The sequence below is a fragment of the Pinus tabuliformis genome, chromosome 1_1 (assembly GCF_031772625.1).
Source record: "Pinus tabuliformis cultivar Carrire ecotype Pingquan chromosome 1_1, CPIR1, whole genome shotgun sequence".
In the NCBI taxonomy this organism is placed as follows: Eukaryota; Viridiplantae; Streptophyta; class Pinopsida; order Pinales; family Pinaceae; genus Pinus; species Pinus tabuliformis.
In genome coordinates this window covers 618,050,059-618,071,757 of record NC_142297.1, presented here as the reverse complement: position 1 = coordinate 618,071,757, position 21,699 = coordinate 618,050,059, and the positions used below count along the sequence as shown (strand labels likewise).

General features: G+C 34.7%; 1 protein-coding gene across 1 annotated transcript; it reads left to right on the top strand.

The window, feature by feature from the left end:
- The first annotated feature begins 494 nt into the window (after positions 1-494).
- On the top strand, positions 495-1,996 carry LOC149214828 (uncharacterized). The gene has a single exon (XM_089390980.1). It carries the CDS (start codon positions 598-600, stop codon positions 1,567-1,569), a length of 972 nt encoding a protein of 323 aa, XP_089247106.1. The 5' UTR covers positions 495-597; the 3' UTR covers positions 1,570-1,996.
- The last annotated feature ends 19,703 nt before the right edge of the window (positions 1,997-21,699 follow it).

The window sequence follows — 21,699 nt, the reverse complement described above, 5'->3', positions numbered from 1 at the left end:
TTCAAGGTTATACTTCATTTTAATGTTCTGTCACATTTTCCGTCAAGCATGTGGAGAGCGTGCACCTGCGTTCAATGGAGATGCTGGAATTGGTTTGTTCGGGTGGGGGAATGCGGGCCAAATCTTATCTTTAATCGAGAAATTGCGGCCTCTCATAAATTCTGGAATGGAATCCCCCACACTGCGGCTCCCAGGTCAACGCGCCCACAATTCAAATTTGAAGGTGTCCAACCTTTCAAAAGTGTAAAGCAATCCAGTTGTTGGGATTATACCATACCTTTTCGCCTCTGTGTCGCCTTTCTGTCACACTAATGTGGCAGATTGAAGCCCAAAAGTGCCCCACCTCCAACTAAAATTCATGAGCCCATAGTCTTCATCCACCTGTTAAAACATGAATAGACAGTAGGGGCGTCTAGAACAGAGAACAATCTAGAAGCCTCAAATTTGACTATAACCTCATGGCCCCTATTAAGACCCTCCAAATATAAATTTCATAGTCACACCTGAAGCTCCCACTACCAATTTAGTAGCATTCTCAGACTTTCAAGCCTCTTTCTGCGTTGCTTCTGCTTCAGAGCTTCTGAGCTTATTTTGGTTATGGGGACATTTATAGGCCATGTGGCACCGGGGACAGGCTTTCTGCTCCTCGGCCTCTGGCATCTCTACAATACAATCTCAAATTACGCGCACTCTCCATGGGATTTCCAGACTCGGCCCTGGTTCCCTGCTGCATTTGGCAGAGGAAAGTTCAAGTACGCGGAACCTGTGGTCATTATAGTGGGCTCCTGTTTATCAATTTTGGCGGAGCTGTTCATCGGGCCTGAGAGGCACCAACCCCTGGCAGACGACTGGAGCATCCCACCGGAGCACCTCCAAAACTTCGAGCACTCTTCCATATCGTTGTTCTTCCTCATCTACGCTTCCGTGGTTCTATACGCGGAACTCCGCAAGTTCACGTTTCCGCCGGGGGCGCTGCACGTGATCGTGGCGCTTGCCTTTAGCCAGGAGCTGCTGCTTTTCCACCTTCACTCAGCCGATCACATGGGGGCAGAGGGGCACTACCACTGGCTCCTCCAGCTCATCCTCGCCGTCACTTTGTCGGCCACGTTGCTCGAGGTTGCGTTCCCGCATAGCTTTATGTTGGCAACGGTGAACTCCGCGTCGTTGGTGTTCCAGGGGGCGTGGTTCATCCACATGGGGCTCATGCTCTGGATCCCGCTCTTCGTCCCCAAGGGTTGCCAGATGGTGCGGACCGAGGGTCACTATGTGGTCAAGTGCGCTACCCAGGAAGCAACTATGCGAGCCAAGGCGCTCGCTAACTTACAATTCAACTGGTACCTGGCTGGCATAGTGTTGTTCACGATCGTTGTCTACGCCAAGATGACCACGCACAGAGCCGAGGCTCCGACCACGTATCAGTCCCTGGAGGCTAAGGCCATGATTGACCACGATATCGAACTCGGAAGCACCGATAATGACATTGCCTGCGGAGGGCACCGGCTGTCGACAGAGGGATCACAGGGCTCCATGGACATGGACAACATGAAGCCCATAAATCTCGAAAGATGAGAATTTTCCATTCTGTACATTCTGCATTTTTTCCCCCTTTTCTTAAATCTGTAAATTGACAGCAAAACTATGTCTGGTTTTCTGGAAGGAATCTCCGTCAATTGGCTGCGATGGGCCAACCATGGAGATGATTGAAACTTGTAACAGTGAAATGTTCTTCCGTCTCTTGGCGTCTGTATGACAATACGTAGCACGCGATGCATTGTGAAATATTGTAAAATGCAAAGTAGGCAGTTCCATTAAAGCGCTCTGTAAATTTTTATTGGGGGTTGCTGTAATTTTGTGAAATACTGTGCGGGTTATTGGATTGAAGTGTCACTGGTTGGAAGTTGGAGGAGAGATTTCTGTACTGTAAACTGAATGTACTTCTACTGGTAAAATAGTAATGTTATTCTGATTTCCTTTTCTTAATGGGATTTAAAATTTATTCTCGATTGTACCTGACTAGTTATTTTAATAATCATTTATTTTTTTAAAATGATTTTTATAATTATAATTAACATGATAGATGATAACAAACAGATTTATTATTTTCCTGGGATTTAAAGTTTATTTTTTTAAATGATTTCTATAATTAAAATTAACATGATAATAAACCAATTGGTCCATATGTGGCCTTTTAAAATAAAAATTAAATTTTAAATAAAAAAATAATATAAATTATAATTATTAAATACCCCATTTAAAATAAATCTATACTGATTTTATTTCAATACTTATCCTACTATTTTATCAATCATTTCTTTCTTTAAATAATTTTTATAATTAAAATTAAAAAGACAGATAATAACAAACAGATTTCAATATATTTTCACATAAGTATATACACAGACTGTATCAGTATATTTTAATATCATTTTCAATGTCTTATATATTATTATATATATTTTAACTTTATCGTTATTTATGTTTGTCAATTTTATTTTTAATAAAATAATATTTTTTTCCTATGTTTCAATATAAACTAATATGATTTTCTTCTGTTTTTTATTCCTATTAATTAAATTTGATCTTATAATTTTTATGAAAACATTAAATCTTATAATTATTTACACTGGTTAGTTTTAATTTATATAACTTAAATTTTCTTCTGTTTGAATTATTTATACTTACTAATTTTAATTTCTATAGATTAATTTATACTTAATAATTTTAATTTATATAAATTAATTTTTTCATTGTCTCAATTTTATTGAATATTGCCATGTTTTTGTTTCGTTAGATGACAACTTATTTAAAACCATTCATTATTATATACATTTATTTTATTCAATTTTAAATATATATTTTTAAATAATAATTTTAATTTTAGATTCTAAGTTATGGGCGTTTTCTTTTTTCTTTGTAATTTTCTAATTTTTTCTCAATATTACGCAAAGCATTCTATTTTTATATTTATTTTCATGATTTAGCCGAGATTTATCATTGCTACGCTAGTTTTGTTTGAACTTCAAGTTGTTTTGATAGAGTTCGAGGCAATTTAAGAAATTGCTTATATTTTAGGTTGTTTATTTCATTTTTGTACATTAGGGTCCTAGATTTCTAACGATACTCATGGGATTTATAGGAAAATATTGACTTTTATAACCCGGATTAGATACACTTTAGTGCTTATAATTTTTAAATTATAAATTATAAAATGTTTCTAGATTTGTTTAAGTTTTCTCCACAATTTTCTAAAGATGTTGCAATCCTAAAATTCGCAACCAGGTAAGATAACATTAGTGACAACAACCTCAAAAAGGAACTTTTTTTCATCCTTTATCCACAGGTCCACTAATTTACAATTGTTTTCAAGGTCAAAATAAGCTTTCCTCTTTCCATTTATGCTTTTTCTTAATGCTCTAGTTCCAATTGAGCTTGTGATGTAGATGGACTGTAAGATATTCGTATTAGGTCATTTACAACTTATTAATTTCATACACAAAATTATACTAAGTGAATCCTTTTGTGTTTGATTATCATAACCATTGTCTTGTCAATTTTAATAGAGAGCATTGAGATGTCTTAGTTGCTTGTAGATATCATAAGAACACCTCACCATAAGAACAAATTATCACCACCATAAATAACAAGTGTAATATGAAAAGCATTGAGATTGAGATATCTTAGTTGCTTGTAGATATCATAAGAACACCTCACCATAAGAACAAAGTATCACCACCACAAATAACAAGTGTAATATGCATTAGTACCTACCTCTTATGCAAAAAGTATTTGATAGCTATATTAAAGTAAAAACAATAAATGATTAAAATCCTATATATCTCATCTTACAACAATAAGAAAATTGCATTTAGGCCAAAGAATGTATTAGATTTTGATGCATTTGTAAGCCATTTTGCAACAAACATTTTATTCTAGTCTCCTGGTATAAGGTGAGAGGTTTATCAACAATGAAAGTAAATATGATGCCACATAGAAACACATATGTTGAATAGTGAGAAGAAACACTTAGAAAGGATAAATGCCGCTTTCTCAAGGAAGGTTTTTTTCTCCAATTTTGTTCAATCGATGATGAAACTTCACAATGTTAGAGGGAATTCTAATTCCAATAACCCAAGCACTTTGCACAATACACAACATTCAATCATTCTCCTTTTCTTTACTAAAATCATTATTCAAATATCATAATTCCAAAAATTGAAACTACGTGAGAAACTAAAGTTGGATTTGAATCATGATAAGTGCTATTTTTCATCCTTCTTATATGCTTTTTCTCAATGATGTCTTGATATGGTTGCTCAAGTCATCCTTTTGTATCCAATCATAGTTTTTTATATTGACTTAATATAATCTATGGTGCTTTTTCTTCTAAAAAAAAGTTTTAAGCTTTCCATTTTTAGATAGAGTAATATATTGATTAATTTATATATATTTTTAAGTTTTCAACTTTTGTTATTAGAATCATTGATTTTAATTTTATTTTATTTATATTGAGGTAGAGTGAAATACTTTTATTTATGATTTCAAAAATATTGATTGAAATATTAAGTTTTAAAGGATTGTGTTTTATTTATCAAATATATTAACCAAAAGAAAAAAATTATTACTTACTAAGGGGTAAATACTCGCAAAAGGGCAAATACTTGCATAAATTTCGGTGGATAGTAACTACTAAAAATATTTGCATAAATTTTGGTGGATAGTCACTACTAAAAATCCTCTAGATTTACAATATTACTCGGATTCAAAGTTGACGAATAAAAAACAATATAATCTCCAACATTTTTTTTTTGAATCTAGGATAATCAGTGAGAAATCATCTAACTGGCTCGCTGTTCTATGCGGTTGCCTACTCTTCTAAGTGAGACACAATAGGTCATATATATACTCAATGAGAATTGAACCCTCATCTCGTGAGTTTCACCCAGCGAAACTCACAGTTAAACCCCATATCACTGTATATATATAATCTCCAACATTAAAATTAATATAAAACTCAATTCTAAGTCCTATGTGAATGGATTTTCTAAAATGAATCATTAAAGTTTGGTTTTATTATTATAGTATTCTTGTATAATGGTCTTAATAATGTCATAGGGAAAAATAAAAAATATAAATTTATTTTAAAATATAAAAACGTTAATAAATTTTAATATACAAATTTTGGTAATATTTTTGTAAAAATACTAAATTTCTAAAAATATTATATAATATTTATAAAATTCAACCATTTTTAAAATAAATAAATCTGTTCCTATAAAATTCGGAGAATTCGCTTTTATAAAAAATATAATGCTAATATTTTTTTGGAACAACCATTCCACTGTGAAATTTAACTCCCAGAATTTTCATATAAAATGGTTCATAATGAAATAATAACTCTCATATATCCTTTTTCGAATAAGTTTCTAGTCCTACATTGATCATTTTTTCCTAAAATAATTTAACATAATTATGTTTAAAAAAACTAATTACAATATCTCATCATCAATGAAGTCATTTTCAATCATTATTTTTTAAAATAGCAACAATGACACTTCCCGTCCGTGACTTAGAAAAACTTCGGCTAACTACTAAATTAAATAACTTGAGAATGTGAGAGATGAGGATAGTTTTTTTTAATTTTAGTTGGATAACTTCAGGTATGTTTTCGTTTTCAAGAATAAACTTATTTACGTTTTCTAAATAAAGAATTTATTTTTAGTATAAATTGGATTTAAATATTATTTATATTATATATATATTTTTTATAAAATTTAAATAAAATATTTAAATTTATTAAATTAATTTTATTTTATATTATTTTTCATTTAATTTTTAATATATATATTTTTAAATTATATAAAAACAAAACTACGTGAGGAAAATAACTTCCAATAATGATTAATGATTAGTGTACTGATGGATAATATTCTTGTATAATGGTCTTAATTAATAATGTGATAAGGGAAAAAATTAAGAATATAGATTTATTTTAAAACGTAAAAAATTTGTTAAATTTTAATATACAAATTGTAAAAATTTTGGTCTTTCTTTTCTTTAGGTCTGATAGACCAAAGTTTGATCTCAGCATATTTAACCATCATCATCAAAAATTAATATAACCATGAATATTTTTTACTTTAAAAACAAAAATATTTAGAATCAATTTGAACCGTGAGTACTTCCAATTATATTTAGAATCAATTTGACCTTTTATAATTAGTTTTGAAGACAATATTTAGAATCAATATGAGTTTTTATAGTTAGTCTTGGGAAATGATGAAAATTATATTTAAAAATGTAAGCAAAGAAATAATAAAAAGAATTAATGTTTTTTTATTATGAGAAAATTTTTTTCAATAAATTTTCAATTCATAAAATTATTTTTAGTATGAAAATAAATTTATTATTTTCAAATATCATATATTGTAATTAAATTTTTTTTGAATGTCAAAAATAAAATAAAATATATAACTTATTTAAATTATATTGAAAAATAAAATTAATTATTATTATAGCATTAAAATAAATTTATTAATTTTAAAGAAAAATAACTAAATGACTATTTTAAAATTACTGTATAAAATTATTTCAAAAGCAGGAAAGAATGAATATGAGCTGAAGCAATTAGGTATTATCACAAAACACTTATTATGCATAAATATTAATACAATGATGAATACTTCTAATAGTGTTTATTTTAAAAATAATATTTAGAATCAATAATCATGAATATTTCCAATTATATTTAGAATTTAAAAGAAATTTATTAATTTTAAGGAAAGATAATTAAATGACTATTTTAAAATCGACATATAAAGGCATTTCTAAAAGCAGGAAAGGATGAATAAGGATTGTAGCAACTAGGTATTATTACATAGCAATTATTATACATAAATCAATACAATCCTGAATACTTCCAATAATGTTTACATTAAAGCATTTCTAAAAGCAGGAAAGGATGAATAAGGGTTGTAGCAACTAGGTATTATCACATAGCAATTATTATACATAAATATCAATACAATCATGAATACTTCCAATAATGTTTACATTAAGGATAATATTTAGAATCAATTTCAACCGTGAGTACTTCCAATTATATGTACTCAATTATATTTAGAATCAATTTGAGTTTTTATAGTTAGTTTAAAAGACAATATTTAGAATCAATCTGAGCTAGTCAGTCTCGGGAAATGATGAAAATTAAATTCAAAATTGTATTTAAAATAATTAAAGAAAAATAATTAATAATTTTTTTAGTTAAATTGAAAATGGGAAAAATATTTTTTAATAAATTTTGAATTTTGAGTTCATAAAATTATTTTTAATATGAAAATGAATTTATTACTTTCAAATATCATATGTTTTAAATAAAATTGTTTTATTATTTTGAATGATGCTAAAGATAAAATAAAATATATAACCTATTTAAGTTATATTGAAAAATAAAATTTAGTATTATTATAACAAAAAAATAAATTTATTAATTTTAAGGAAGAATAATTAAATGACTATTTTGAAATCAAACTATAAAAGCACTTCTAAAAGCAAGAAATAATGAATATGTGTTGAAGCAATTAGGTATTGTCAAATAACAATTATTATATGACAATATCATACTAAAATGACAAAAGGCCATTTCATTGATTTTTGTTTTTATTTTTTGTCTTGTGTTTAAGTTGGCTTAATTTTATATTATAAAAAAAGAGAAAATATATAGATGGTTGAGGTTTATCAAAATGGAAACCAAACCTTCGCTAGATATTGAAGTAGCTAATTAAAAAGAACTAGACAATATTTAAGATGCTTCATGGAAGATCTATTTGTCCCGTATAGAAAACTAAATTGACATGTGAATTAGAAAACATCAAGCTATTAAGGAGCCTGTCCAAGAAGAGATACAAAATGGAAACAAACTAAAATAAAATATTCAATAGGGAATTTGAGGAAGTTTTGACTAAGGGGACGTCTCTTTTACTTTTCCTTCGTAAGGATTTTGTTCCTTTAGCTTATCCTCAATGATAATAGGAATGGAGTTATCTCCTTTGGAGGTATTTGTACTTAGGAGCTCCACAGTCTCCTCTTTATCAGATCCTTTACCATAAACTTCGATGCTGAGGCCAAAGGAAACCTAGTAGAGTATGGTGAATTTAGCCTCCATTCTTTGAAGTTTATCAATAAATTTAGGTTCATATATTTTCTACTTTTCCAAAGAAATAGATACTAGTGTTTTGGCCAACCAATAAAAATCCATTAGTCTAAACATCTTGGTATCCTATCACTGAGAAATTAGCTTGGTATGTTCAACTTGATTATGAAACTTTTCCTTGATTTGTTAGGCTAGGGTGTGTTGATACATCTACTTGATTGAATTTAGATGAGCTATAACTTCTACCTTTGTTTTAGAGGAAACATTTTGCTGGAAGCAATACCTGGCCTATTTGGTAGCCCTCTTAGTGCTTATGCCCTCAGAGTATGTAGAGGCATGCTTACAAGACTACATTCATCCCCTATGTTTCCAAGATGCCCCTCTCCTGTTGGACTTGGGAGTCTCCTGATGAGCCATCTAAAAAACACACCTAATGCAATGAAATACCTAGAATGAAAACTTGAATCGTACCCTAGAGAAGCTCATCCCTTCCAAAGAAAGTCGCAACCTCACAACTTAGAGAGGGAAATGCTAGTACCACTTATAGCAAATAACTGAAAACCAACCACCCTTGCATATACCATAGATAAAAAAATCATCCCCACAAAAACTATGACCCAATAAATAGAACGAGGACGAGTGCCACTAGACTACAACTACCCATAAAAAAGAAAAGACAAAGGTAAAAGAGCCCAAGGTAAAAAAGCATCAACCTCAAGGAGATGAGCTAGAGGAATAAGGCCATAATTATTACTTAAAGCTAGTGAGTGTTTGTGGTAGACCCTACTTAAATGAGTTTTCCCATTCCGTGCATGATCGCAAATATATGAGCCATTCCATATCCAAATGATATCACAATCCAATATGTCCTAGCACCATCATTATTTGTGAGGGCTAGTTCACCATTATTGGCCCACCTCCTAAACATCATCTCACATACAATAGAACCACCTCTTGTACTCTCATTCATGAGAAAAATCCAAATGACAAGGGTACTACCACACAACTTCTCCCATGCATTAAGACATTATCTAAGCTTGCCACATAACTTGCTTAGTGTCTTTAGAACTATCCCTAATGCGTGCTCTGTGGCATTGCATTGTTTGACATAAGAAGTCAAAATAATATACTCAAAGACATTGGTGCAAAAAATGAGAATAAATACCCATAAAAAATTATAACTCTATCTATTATGATGAGTTTAGAAGGACATAGAAATTAAAACCATTAGATAGTGCAAGTTCGATTTCACATGACACTACATTTCAACTATGAAGTGAATTATGATGCAGTTGTGCTACCGGGATGTGAGGAAACTTTTATTTATAGTTACTGTTTACCATATCCCTACAAATGACCTTAAAAATCACTTCGAGTGACTATTGGTTATTGTATAAGTGGTTATTCATAAATTGATATAGTTTGGGAAATTTCATTTTAAAATGTGATTCTTTGGAAACCTTTATTTGTTGTTATTGTTTACTATATCCATACAAAAGGATATATAACACTCTAGTTGATTAGTTTTTGATGTATGGGTTGATATAGTTTGGGGAATTTCATTTTAATATATATGTATATATATATATGTGTGTGTGTGTGTGTGTGTGTGTGTATAATCTATGCTACTATTGATTGGTGATTGGATGAAGTCTTTTGTAGAATGTATCCTGTTATCACTCTAGGAAGCTCTCCTAGGTTGTATCTCGGAGATGCCTGGTAACATATAAATCTTCAATATTGTTCTCTGAACTATTGGAATGGATGATGGTTTGGATCAAGTCAGATGACTGTTTCAACTCTGTTTTCACTCAAGACATGCATGAACACCCTCAACTTTACAAGGCTTTAGACCACTAATGCTCAATAGTTTATAGATTCAATGGATAGATGGAGAATACTGACTGTACCGGCAGATGCATACATAAACACATATGAATGGCTAGCTACAGGTAATAAATAAAGCTTGCAAATCTAATTTATCAACGCAGAGATAAGATGACAGTTATCTGGCATTAGACATAGAAGAAACATGAATAACCTATTCAAGTGCAAGCTTAGAACAGAAGAGAAAATGGGAATTGAACATGTAACAACAAAAGAAGCTTATATTGCTGGAATGAAGATGAGAAGCTAGAGGAGTAGAGTATCCACAGTCTCCAAAAGTTGAACCCCTATTACTCTGAACTTTCAAATATTTATAGGCCTTTTACAATGCTCTCGAGCCTTCTGAGGCTCGAGAGGTCTTAATCTATCCCCTCTGTCTTTTTAACTGTTTGATGCCATGACTAGACACGCATGAGCTCAGAGGTTTCTTTTTCTAACAGCATAGTAACCAAATTCTGGTAAATGTGCTACACTGTCAGGTGGCTCGCTCGTGCTAGTGATGCTCCATGATCATTTGTTGGTTTGGCTGTGTTGCGTTGTTTCCTTTCCCCTTCCGGCCTTTTGTCTCTTGGTCTTTGTCCTGTGATGGAATGGGTCTTCGGGCCTTTGAAATCCTTTCAAATACTAACAATGATTGTTTTCTATTTTACACAGAAAAACACTGCAACACTGTGAAATCCCACCAAGCTCTGTTTATTTCAGACTTCAAAAGTCCTTAAACACTGTCTATTCCTCTATCGGGTCCATCCTTATCGCTATCGCAAGTCGCAAATGGCTTGTTCCCAGTCTTCCCTTTGTATTTTGAAATACGTTAAAAACACTAGAAATATATTAAAAATGGCTCATGACGGACTTCAAATTTCATCTATTTCCCTTCACGAACCCTTTCGGGTCTGGGTCTTATCACATATCACAAGTCCCTTTGTATTTCGTTAAATAACAAAAATATGAAAAATAAATAGGAAAATGCCTTTAGGCGGATCTCAAATCTGATATAATAGCTTTAAGGAACCCTTTCGGGTCCAGTTTATCACATCGGACATCCCTATAGGTATAAGCCCCGCTCCTCTGTGAAGCTATGATGCGATATCACGATGCAATTGATCGTAATCACATATCACTATAACCCCGGGCCATTTGGTGAGCGCTCTGTTGTGTTGGCCGATTGCGATTCTGCGATGCAACGTGGGCCGTCAATCTGCGCAATTGATCAATGGTCCATGTTGACTCTATCGATCACCATCGCAAGTTCCACATATTATGCGTCGATATCCGTTGGTTTCCACCGACGATTGTGATCCGCCGACTGGATCTATACCGTTGATTAGCCAGATCTGACGACTGCTATGAATTTCACTGTTTGTGCCTTCGATACTCTATTTTTTACTACTTCCTTGGGTTTTTGCCTTCCGATAGTATTTTTCTGCCTGTCTGAAGGTTTTTCTCTTGCAATTATTTTGATCTTTGACCTGATTTTACTAACTTTTGAAGACTTAGAGAGCATATTTGGATCCATTTTGGGCCACATGCCAACAAGGATAACACTGGCTCCTTCTGGGGATGAAATCCTCCCTGTGAGGTTTCAAGAATCACAAACTGATGCCTTTCCTATAAAATCAAAATCAAATCTATCTCCTAGTGTTCCATTGGGCATGGAGTTTATTTTTCATAGAAAATAAAAACTGAAAAACATATTTACAATATCAAGGCTTTAAAGCCTTAAATGAAATAAAGTTTCAAGAACTGCCCATTGACTGGGCCACCAAAAACATCTTCTCCTTCCAGAATGTGCAAAATAAAGGTATTGTTCTGCTGAATTTGAGCGATGACAAATGGACCTGTCCATAAGGAGTCAAACTTACCATGATTACCTTTCTTTTCCTTCAATGCATCCCATTTGAGAACCCAGTCACCAACTTGGAAATTGTCCACTTTTTCCTTCCTGTCAAAGGTTTCTTTGATTTTCTTTTGATGAACTTTTGACTTCTCAACCAACTGCTCTCTGATCTGCTGTAATTCAACCAGGTTATTCATTCTCCTTACCATGTCATTCTCTTCATCATGTTCTTCTTGCGAGAATTTGGCCACAGGGATGATCAGCTGGATAGGGAAAACAACATCAGCGCCATAAACCAGCTTAAATGGAGAATTTCCCATGGACTTCTTGTTGGTAACTCTGTCAGCCCACAATGCAAACTTCAACTTGGAATCCCAGCTCTTTTTGTTGTCCTCCAACAGTTTTTTGATTATCCTTACAAGACTCTTGATAGATGATTCTGCCAGGCCATTGCCTTGAGTATAATATGAGGTAGAATGCACCAATTGAATGCCCATGGATTCACACATATCCACCAATTATTTTGCCTTGAAAGATGATGCATTATCATTGACTAGTTTGGTTGGGCAACCAAATCTAGTGAAAATATTCTCATTCAAGAAATTTATGACAACTTGATGATTAGTATTCTTAGTGGGTATAGCCTCAATCCAGTTGGTGAAATAATCAGTGACTACCAAGATCCATTTGTGTTGGCCATTGGAATGTGGGTTGATCTCACCTATGAAGTCCAAGCCCCATTGCTGGAAGGGACCATTGATGTGTACTGGCTTCAAGGGCAGAGATTTTAGCTGTTGTCTTCCTGCAAACCTGTGACAATTATCACAAGATTTCACAAAAGAAAACACATCAGAGAATAGAGTAGGCCAATAATACCCAGCTCTCAGGATCTTGTGGGTTGTGGTTTTCCAATAATGATGCCCTCCACAGATGCTAGAATGGAGCTGGTGCATGACTTACACAGATTGTCCTTTATCTAGACATCTCAAGAGGATTCTTGATGGGTCTTTCCAATAGAGTAGGTTTTCATTAATGCAGAATTTGGTTGATCTGAACTTAATGGCCCGAGCTTGACTTGAGCTAAGCCCTGGAGGGACTTCTAGCTTCTGCAAAAAATGAACTATGCTAGAATACCATTCATAGGTGGCTAGATTTTCAGCCAAAGACTGATTTTGCTCTTGCTCTTCTACTACTTCCTCTGTCTGCGCATCACCTGAATTTGAAACCATGCAATTGATGTCTAAACAATTGCAATTTTCCTTAGCCATAAATTTAGCCAAGCCCTGGCCTTTGACAAGCTTGGTGGGCTTCACCTCTACGTTGAACTCTATGAATTTTGCAATCCATTTAGCTCTCTTTCTATCAATATCTGGCTGAGTTAGAACATCTTTTACTGAGGCTAAAGGTACATATGCAACCACTTTAGAATGCAAAATATAAATTTTGAATGCCTTTAAAGATTTTATGAAAGCATAAGCTTGTTTTTCAATAAGGTCATACCTTAGTTCGACATCCCTCAGAGTTTTGTTGAAAAAGGCCATGGGGTGCTCTACGCCTTCATCATTTTTCTGCAACAAAACTGTTGCAAGTGTATCATAAGAGGCAAAAGAGAAGATATAAAACTCCTTGGTGTAATCTAGGATGATTAGAGTGGGAGCTTCCATGATAACTTGTTTGATGGCTTCAAAAGAGCTTCTTGCAGCATCTGTCCATTTTATTTCTGATCCTTTCTTCAGCATGGAAGTGATGTGCTTCACTAGTTCTGCAAAGTTTGGAATGAACCTCCTTACAAAGTTAATCTTACCCAGGAAGGATTGAATGTCCCTTTTTGACCTTGGGATGGACAATGTCTGAATTTCTTGAACTATTTTTGGATCGATCTTCATGCCTTCAGCAGAAACAATATGTCCCCAGCAGTTTGCCTTCTTCTAGAGCAAACTGTGACTTCTTTGGGTTCACAAAAATTCCAAACTGTCTGCACTTTAGAAACACCTTCTTCAAATGCTGCAAATGGTCCTTGTGACTGCTGGAAAACACTGTTATGTCATCAAGGTAAATAAGGACAAACTTGTCATTCTCTCCCACAAAGGCTATGTCCATGGCCCTCCCTTGGCGTTCATCAGTCCAAAAGGCATTTTGGAGTACAAGAAAGTGCACCAAGGAGTAGTGAAGGCGGTCTTTTCCTGATCTTCTGGATGTACAACAATCTGATTGTAACCTAAAAATCCATTTAGGAAAGACATGACTTTAGCCCCTGAAACTTTTTGCAGCAAGTGTTCCATCTTAGGCAAGGGGTAGTTGTCTTTTTTAGAGCATTTGTTCAGATTCCTGAAGTCAACACAAAGCCTGATTTCTCCATTCTTCTTTCTTACTACCACAAGGTTAGCTATCCACTTTGAATACCTTAGGGGAACTATCATCTTGGCATCTAACAGCTTCCTGATTTCTTTCTCAATCAAAGGCAATAAGAGAGGGCTGATAGGTCTTAATTTTTGCTTAAAAGGGATGGTGTTCTTTTCTAGTGGAATCTTATGCTGAATGATGTTTGTGTCATAGGTTTTAAGATCATTGTATTCCCAAGCAAAAATATCAACAAATTGCTTCATTAGGGTGCAATACTTGGAACTCTGGGTAGAAGACAAGTGAGTGGACAGATTTATATGCTTTAGATGGGCTGGACTCCCCACATTATGTTTATGAACAACAGACTCATTTTCTTTTTTGGCAGGCTTATAAGGTACATCATTATGATCAGACAACTTCTCTAGGGGCACCAATCCTTTGGGTATATGGTTACTAGGCAGCTGAACAATGATGTCCTGACCAATCCCGTCCTTTAGCTTGGACTTGTTACATTCTTCCATGGTTTCGTTTTCTTGGTCGATGTGCATTTCAGAAAATTCCTCAATGACTTGTAGAAATCTATTAATTTCATCGTCATATTCAAAAAATTTCCAGTATTTGACATTGTCAGGCACAGATGGTCTATTTTTCACTTGAACTTCATAAGTCAACTTAGGAGGCAAAGGAGGAATAAACATGCTAGCAAACACAACAAGGGAATCAACAAGATGGTTCTTAATTCTCGGGATGTAAGAAATATTGAAAATATTAAAAGAGTCCTTAAGCTTCCATACCTCATCTTTGTATGCTTTTAGCCTTGGATGCTTTGCTTGGAATTTTTGTTGACTTGCTGAATGATAAGTTCTGCATCTCCAAACACTTTCAGACCTTTGATGCCCATTTCTTTAGCAGTGTTTAAGCCCAATATCAAGGCTTTGTACTCTACTATGTTATTTGTGACCTGAAAAGTTAATTTGAAAGATAAATGAATGCATTCATGTGTGGGGGACACAAGGACTACACCTGTCCCTGCAGCTTCCTAAGAGCAAGCTCCATCAAAGAACATGTCCCAAATTTGTGGGCCTTCTTCCTCTGTGATCTGGGAAACTGATTTCTTAAGCTGCGTGGAGGCCAACTGGGATTCTTCAATTTGAAGAATACAAGCTCCAAAATCAGTGTCGACAACATAGATGGGATGATTATTGGGATTCCTTTCATCACTAATAATATAAGCCAGCTAAGCTTGTCTGTATAATCTCCTGCTCTCACCTCCAAAAATTGTGACAGTAGCGTAGGAAAGATCATTTTGTAATATTCCACCTAATCTCTTGATCCAGCATCTGGAAATAAACATGCCAAACTTGGGGGGTACATCTGCTACCACAATATCCATCATCATGCTCTTCATGGGCAGTTGAGACAAAGTGATGGCTAGGTCCTTGATTAATCCCAGACATTTCACTTTTCTAGAGTCAAAAGAAAACAAGTCATGATAAGGCTTGGTAATGTCAAGACCCAACTCATCCATGACAACCTTGGGCATTATATTATGGCTGGCTCCAGTGTCCAGAAGGCAGTTGTGAAGGATTTTGTCATGAATAGTCAGAGAGACATAGAATGATGGGGAGCTGTCATCATAATTTTCAATCATTGGGCTGAGAACAACAATTGGTTTGTCATCTTGCATATTTACATAGTCGGTGGAGGCTTGGATGGCATTAGGCTCAAGGGCCTCGAGGATAGATCTCTTGAAGGACTCATTCTTCACTAGTTCAATCAGAGGTATAGGTATTCTTAGCTTCTGGATTTCTAATTGAAAACTGAAAGGAGAAGGAGACTTGTCAAGGCCTCTTACCTCGTGAGTTGGAGCTTTGAGGATGATGGGATCAACTGTCAGTTACTTCTGCTTATTAACTTGTTGTACTGCAGGGACATCAGCTCTTTTTATAGGAGTTTCCTTAGCATTATTCATCTTTGACCTCAGATTATATCTGTGATGATCTTCAGTTTGTAGAACAACTTCACCATCCCATTCTTGGTTGATCTAGTCATTGAATAATGACTTTTCATAGGCAACTGAGGTAAAAAAGGAGGCACTACCTTTGTCTTCCAGACAATGGATCTCATCATCTTCTTCAAACTGCTCTTCTTCCATGACTACATTTTGGAAAGGGGTCTTCATTGGCATCTTTTCTTCTTTGCAAAATCTGCAACTACTCATTAGCTCCTCTATATGGATTTGGATTTCTAGGAGCAAAGGTATTAGGAACTCTTCCTTTCCCAAGGAGTTTCTCAACCTTTAATTTGGAGATTTCAGAGGCTAATGAATCTATCATCTTGGTAATTTTATCTATCTTGGGATCTGAAGATGATGAAGACTCGCCCCTCTGTCTCCTTCTATCGACATTTCCCTTGAGCTTCTCTGCAGCCATGATGTTTGATTCTACTTCCAAGGTCGCATCCTGCATATCAGCCAAAGTAGCACATCACCTCTCCCTCAACAGTAGACAGAAGTCAGAATCAAAAGCACTAGCATAGGTGAGTTTAGTAGAGGTAGTGGTGGGTTTTACTTCAGTTGGTATTTTCTTGTACATGTGGTTAAATCTCTTATTGAAATCAGACAACAACTCACCATTTTCCCTCTTTAAGTTCCCAAACTCGGTGTGGTAGTAGAGTAGATCCTTCTTATCCCCCCAATGCTTTAGGAATGCATCATCTAAAGCCTTAATATCTGCTATAGATCTTGGGGTCAGTTCTCTGAACCATTTTCTAGCCTCTCCATCTAGGATTTGGACAAAGACTCTCATCCACACATTATCTTCACTAATGATTCAAAATGTTCTTTAGCTGTAACACCTTCAGTCCTAGTGAACTTAGGCCTATACTGATATTCTCCAGTAGGCATGGCATTCAAAGGAGTAGGCAGTACTAGAGGTCCATACCTAGCAGGTATGATTCTTTCCATTTTGGTAGGTTGTGGACCCGCCATAGCTGTGGTGGCTATAAGGGTACTGGAAGTCTGAATGACAGAGGGTTGAGGAGTGACTGATAGGACTAAAGGGGTATGATGGATAGGATGAGAGCTTTCTTTTGGGCTTGCAACAAAAGGAGGACCTAAAGAATAAGGAGTTTTATGAATTTCTGAGATTTTTTCTTCACTGCTAGTATTAGATGCTATACTCTCAACATGTATTTGTTCTATTACAGGATTTTCTTGAAGAGATATAGAATATTGTTTAGAGCTACCTGAACCTGATGCTCCTTTCTGCAATGCCTTTCTTTCTTTGATGATTTTTTTAGGGTCAGATACTGGGTCAGCTTGTGGCTTCTGAGGATTTCTCTGAGTATGCCTCACAAACTGAGCCAGAACTATCAAGTGGAGTCACCAAGAGGTTCGTCCTCTAGTAGAGTCGCCAGATAGATGATTACAACTGAAAAAGTGCCCATACTTTGTTTATCATCAAAGCTGGATCTGTGTCATCTCCTAGGGAAGCTGAGCTTCAGTTTCCTCTCCCCGAAAACGACGCCAATTATTTTATCACTCTAGGAAGCTCTCCTAGGTTGTAGCTCGGAGATGCCTGGTAACATATAAATCTTCAATATTGTTCTCTGAACTATTGGAATGGATGATGGTTTGGATCAAGTCAGATGACTGTTTCAACTTTGTTTTCTCTCAAGACATGCATGAACACCCTCAACTTTACAAGGCTTTAGACCACTAATGCTCAATAGTTTATAGATTCAATGGATAGATGGAGAATACTAACTATACCAGCAGATGCATACATAAACACATATGAATGGCTAGCTACAGGTAGTAAATGAAGCTTGGAAATCTAATTTATCAACGCAGAGAAAATATGGAAGTTATATGGCATTAGACACAAAAGAAACATGAATAAACTATTCAAGTGCAAGCTTAAAACAGAAGAGAAAATGGGAATTGAACATGTAACAACAAAAGAAGATTATATTGCTAGAATGAAGATGAGAAGCTAGAGGAGCAGAGTATCCACAATCTCCAAAAATTGAACCCCTGTTACTCTGAACTTTCAAATATTTATAGGCCAGGTCTTAATATATCCCCTCTGTCTTTTTAACTATTTGATGCCATGACTAGACACACATGAGCTCGGAGGTTTCTTTTTCTAACAGCATAGTAACCAAATTCTGGTAAATGTGTTGCGTTGTCAGGTGGCTCACTCGTGCCAGCAATGCTCCATGATCATTTGTTGGTTTGGCTATGTTGCGTTGTTGCCTTTCCCCTTCCAACCTTCTGTCTCCTGGTCTCTATCCTGTGATGGAATGGATCTTCGGGCCTTTTAAATCCTTTCAAATACTAACAATGATTGTTTCCTGTTTTACACAAAAAAATGCTGCAACACTGTGAAATCCCTACAAGATCTGTTTATTTCAGACTTCAAAAGTCCTTAAACATTATTTATTCCTCTATCATGTCCGCCCTTATCGCTATCGCAAGTCGCAAATGGCCTGTTCCCAGTATTCCATTTGTATTTTGAAATACGTTAAAAACACTGGAAATATATTAAAAATGGCTCATGACGGACTTCAAATTTCATATATTTCCCTTCACGAACCCTTTCAGGTCTGGGTCTTATCGCATATCGCAAGTCTCTTTGTATTTTGTTAAATAACGAAAAAATGCAAAATACATAGGAAAATGCCTTTAGGCGAATCTCAAATCTTATATAACAACTTTAAGGAACCTTTTCGGGTTCGATTTATCGCATCAGACATTCCTATAGGTATAAGCCCCACTCCTCTGTGAAGCTCCGATGTGATTGATCACAATCGCATATCGCTATAACCCCAATCCGTTTGGTGAGCGCTCTGTGTGTTGGACGATTGCGATTCTGCGATGCAACGTGGGCCATCGATCTGCACGCTTGATCGATGGTCCACATTGACTTTGTCCATCGCCATCGCAAGTTCCACATAGTCTGCATCGACATCCGTCAGTTGCCACCGTTGATAGCGATCCACCAACTGGATCTGGACCGTTGATCGACCAGATCTAACTGCTGCTGTGCATTTCACTGTTTATGCCTCCGATACTCTGTTTTCTACTCCTTCCTTGGGTTTTTGCCTCCCGATAGTATTTTTCCGCTTGTCTGAAGGTTTTTCTCTTGCGATTATTTTGATCTTTGCCCTGATTCTACTAACTTTTGAAGACTTAGAGAGCATATTTGGATCCATTTTGGGCCACATGCCAACAAGGCTAACATATCCCACACTATAAGGAAAATACCTTCTAGCGGAGCTTGTAACAAAGGTTTTTAATGTTATAAAATTGACAAAAATGGTCAAAAAAACCTCCGCTACAACATTCGTTTGTGGTAGCAGATGTTTTAGTAGACTTGATAATAAAATGTCATCAAAATTAAAATAATATTGGCAGCCGAAGGTTTTAATGGATTTTTTCTTAGAGGTGTGCTTAAAGACAAATCGTACCAGTGCAGTACCAATATAAAAGCATTGGTGCTGTAAATTTAAATAAAAGCATCGAGACTATAAACAAACATTTGGAGCACCATTGCATTAACTTGATAAAAGCACTGGTGTTTTAATAATAAAAATGCATTGACTCATACAATCTATGATACCATGCACTGGGGCATTGAATGCAAACAACAATGGTGCCTGAAAAGTATATCGCCTTGGTGTTTATGTCTTATAAAAATGCCCTAGGCAATACTTTTCAGGAAGGGCACCAGGGCAAGCAAAAAAATATTGCGGCCCCGGTGCTTTTATCTTCTCCAACGCATCGGGTAGTTATGCATAACAATGCACCTATGCTGATGAGTAGTATAAACAACACTAGTGCTTAAAAAGTGTAACACCTTGGTGCTATACTTTTCACAAAAGGCACAGGGGCAAACAAACAAATCTTGCAATATCGGTGCTTTTATGTAATCTAATGCATTGGGGCATTAAAGGTAACGATGCACACATGTGTTAAAGGTGAATCACATTGGTGCATGAAATGTATATCTTCCCAGTGCGTATTTATTTTACAAACACACTGGGCTTTTATATGTATGAATGCACCAGGATACCATTTTTTATTATTATAAATATTATTGTTGAAAAAATCATATTTGGAGTGATGCACATTAATATACGATGTCCTGGTATCCATTTTCTCTTTTTTAGAAACATCGACCTGTGACAGTGCAATTATTGTGATTTTTTAAATCCGTTATTCATCGAAAAATCAACATATATCTTATAACAATATTCATATAAATTAAATTTTGATTAGTGCATTTTTATATGATGTTTTGATTAATTTGTTATATCATCAGATTTCACATCTCTTCATTATAATATTTAATCATCCATATATTTAATTAGTGGTGTAACATTTCATAGCGACATTGGACAACATAATAGAATAAATTAAAATGTATTTTATTATATATGAATAAGATGCTCTTTGTCATACAAAATCAGATAGTTATTGGTAACCCATTGTATTTCATTTCCTTTCCTATACATTACCAATTTAATTTCCTTTGTATATACACTACTCTGTTGGTGTTTAGAGCATTGGATTCTATTACTATCCCTCTACACCCGATTTTTTTCTTTATCTCTTCCCTCACCTATACTACAACAACTAAAGAAACTTCACTATTTGTGTGTAGGCCACCAGGGATGGACTTTACTTCTTTGAAACAAATTTTTTCATTGTGTCTAATGTGTATGGTGTCTGAGTACGATTATTGAACCAATATCACTTTCTTTTATATTTTCCACTCATGAGCAATAATGTTTTATCTACAAGAGACTCTAATATGTCCTAGGCACCGACCCTTCTCCTCAACCCGAGGGTTGTCTCTAGGAGTGACAACACCTTCAATGGCCCAAACACCATAAATATAGTGCCATTGAGGGATTGGATAGGAAATGTAAATGGTAATTAATTCGTAAAAATTAGACTGTGCTTAGTTCGAGTTGTTTGTGGTCGAGTTCAATTTTGTTCCAAGTGAACAATTCTTAATGGGTCCGGTTTGTCGCGATGCTTGAAAAATTCACGGGGGCTTCACTTGGGGACCAATACCATACCACGTGAGTTCATATTGGGGATATTTATTGAGGGAAAAATGACATAATATATAGGGGATATATAGGGGGGAGAGGGTTTTTATATTAGTAGGTATAAAAAATGAATCCAAAGTTAATGAAAAAATATAAAGGGGTATAAGAAAATGTTAACAAAAAAATGGATACATACAATATCTAGTGAAAGTAGGCATTTTTAAATTGGGAAGGTGTATTGGGTTTATATTAGTAGGGGGTTAAATAATGTGATTTTTAGAGGTATTTTCCAATACTTAATCAAAGGTTCATATGCCATGAATGTACATGATATGTCAGAGGTTCATTGAGTGAATCCCCTGTGGAAAAATTTAGTTATAGTTTAGTTAATATAGAGCATAGGAAATTTTTATTTCTCGTA

What these genes read in the sequence shown, in the direction of transcription:
- LOC149214828 (XM_089390980.1), top strand. Translation starts at nt 598, where the DNA reads ATGGGGACATTTATAGGCCATGTGGCACCGGGGACAGGCTTTCTGCTC.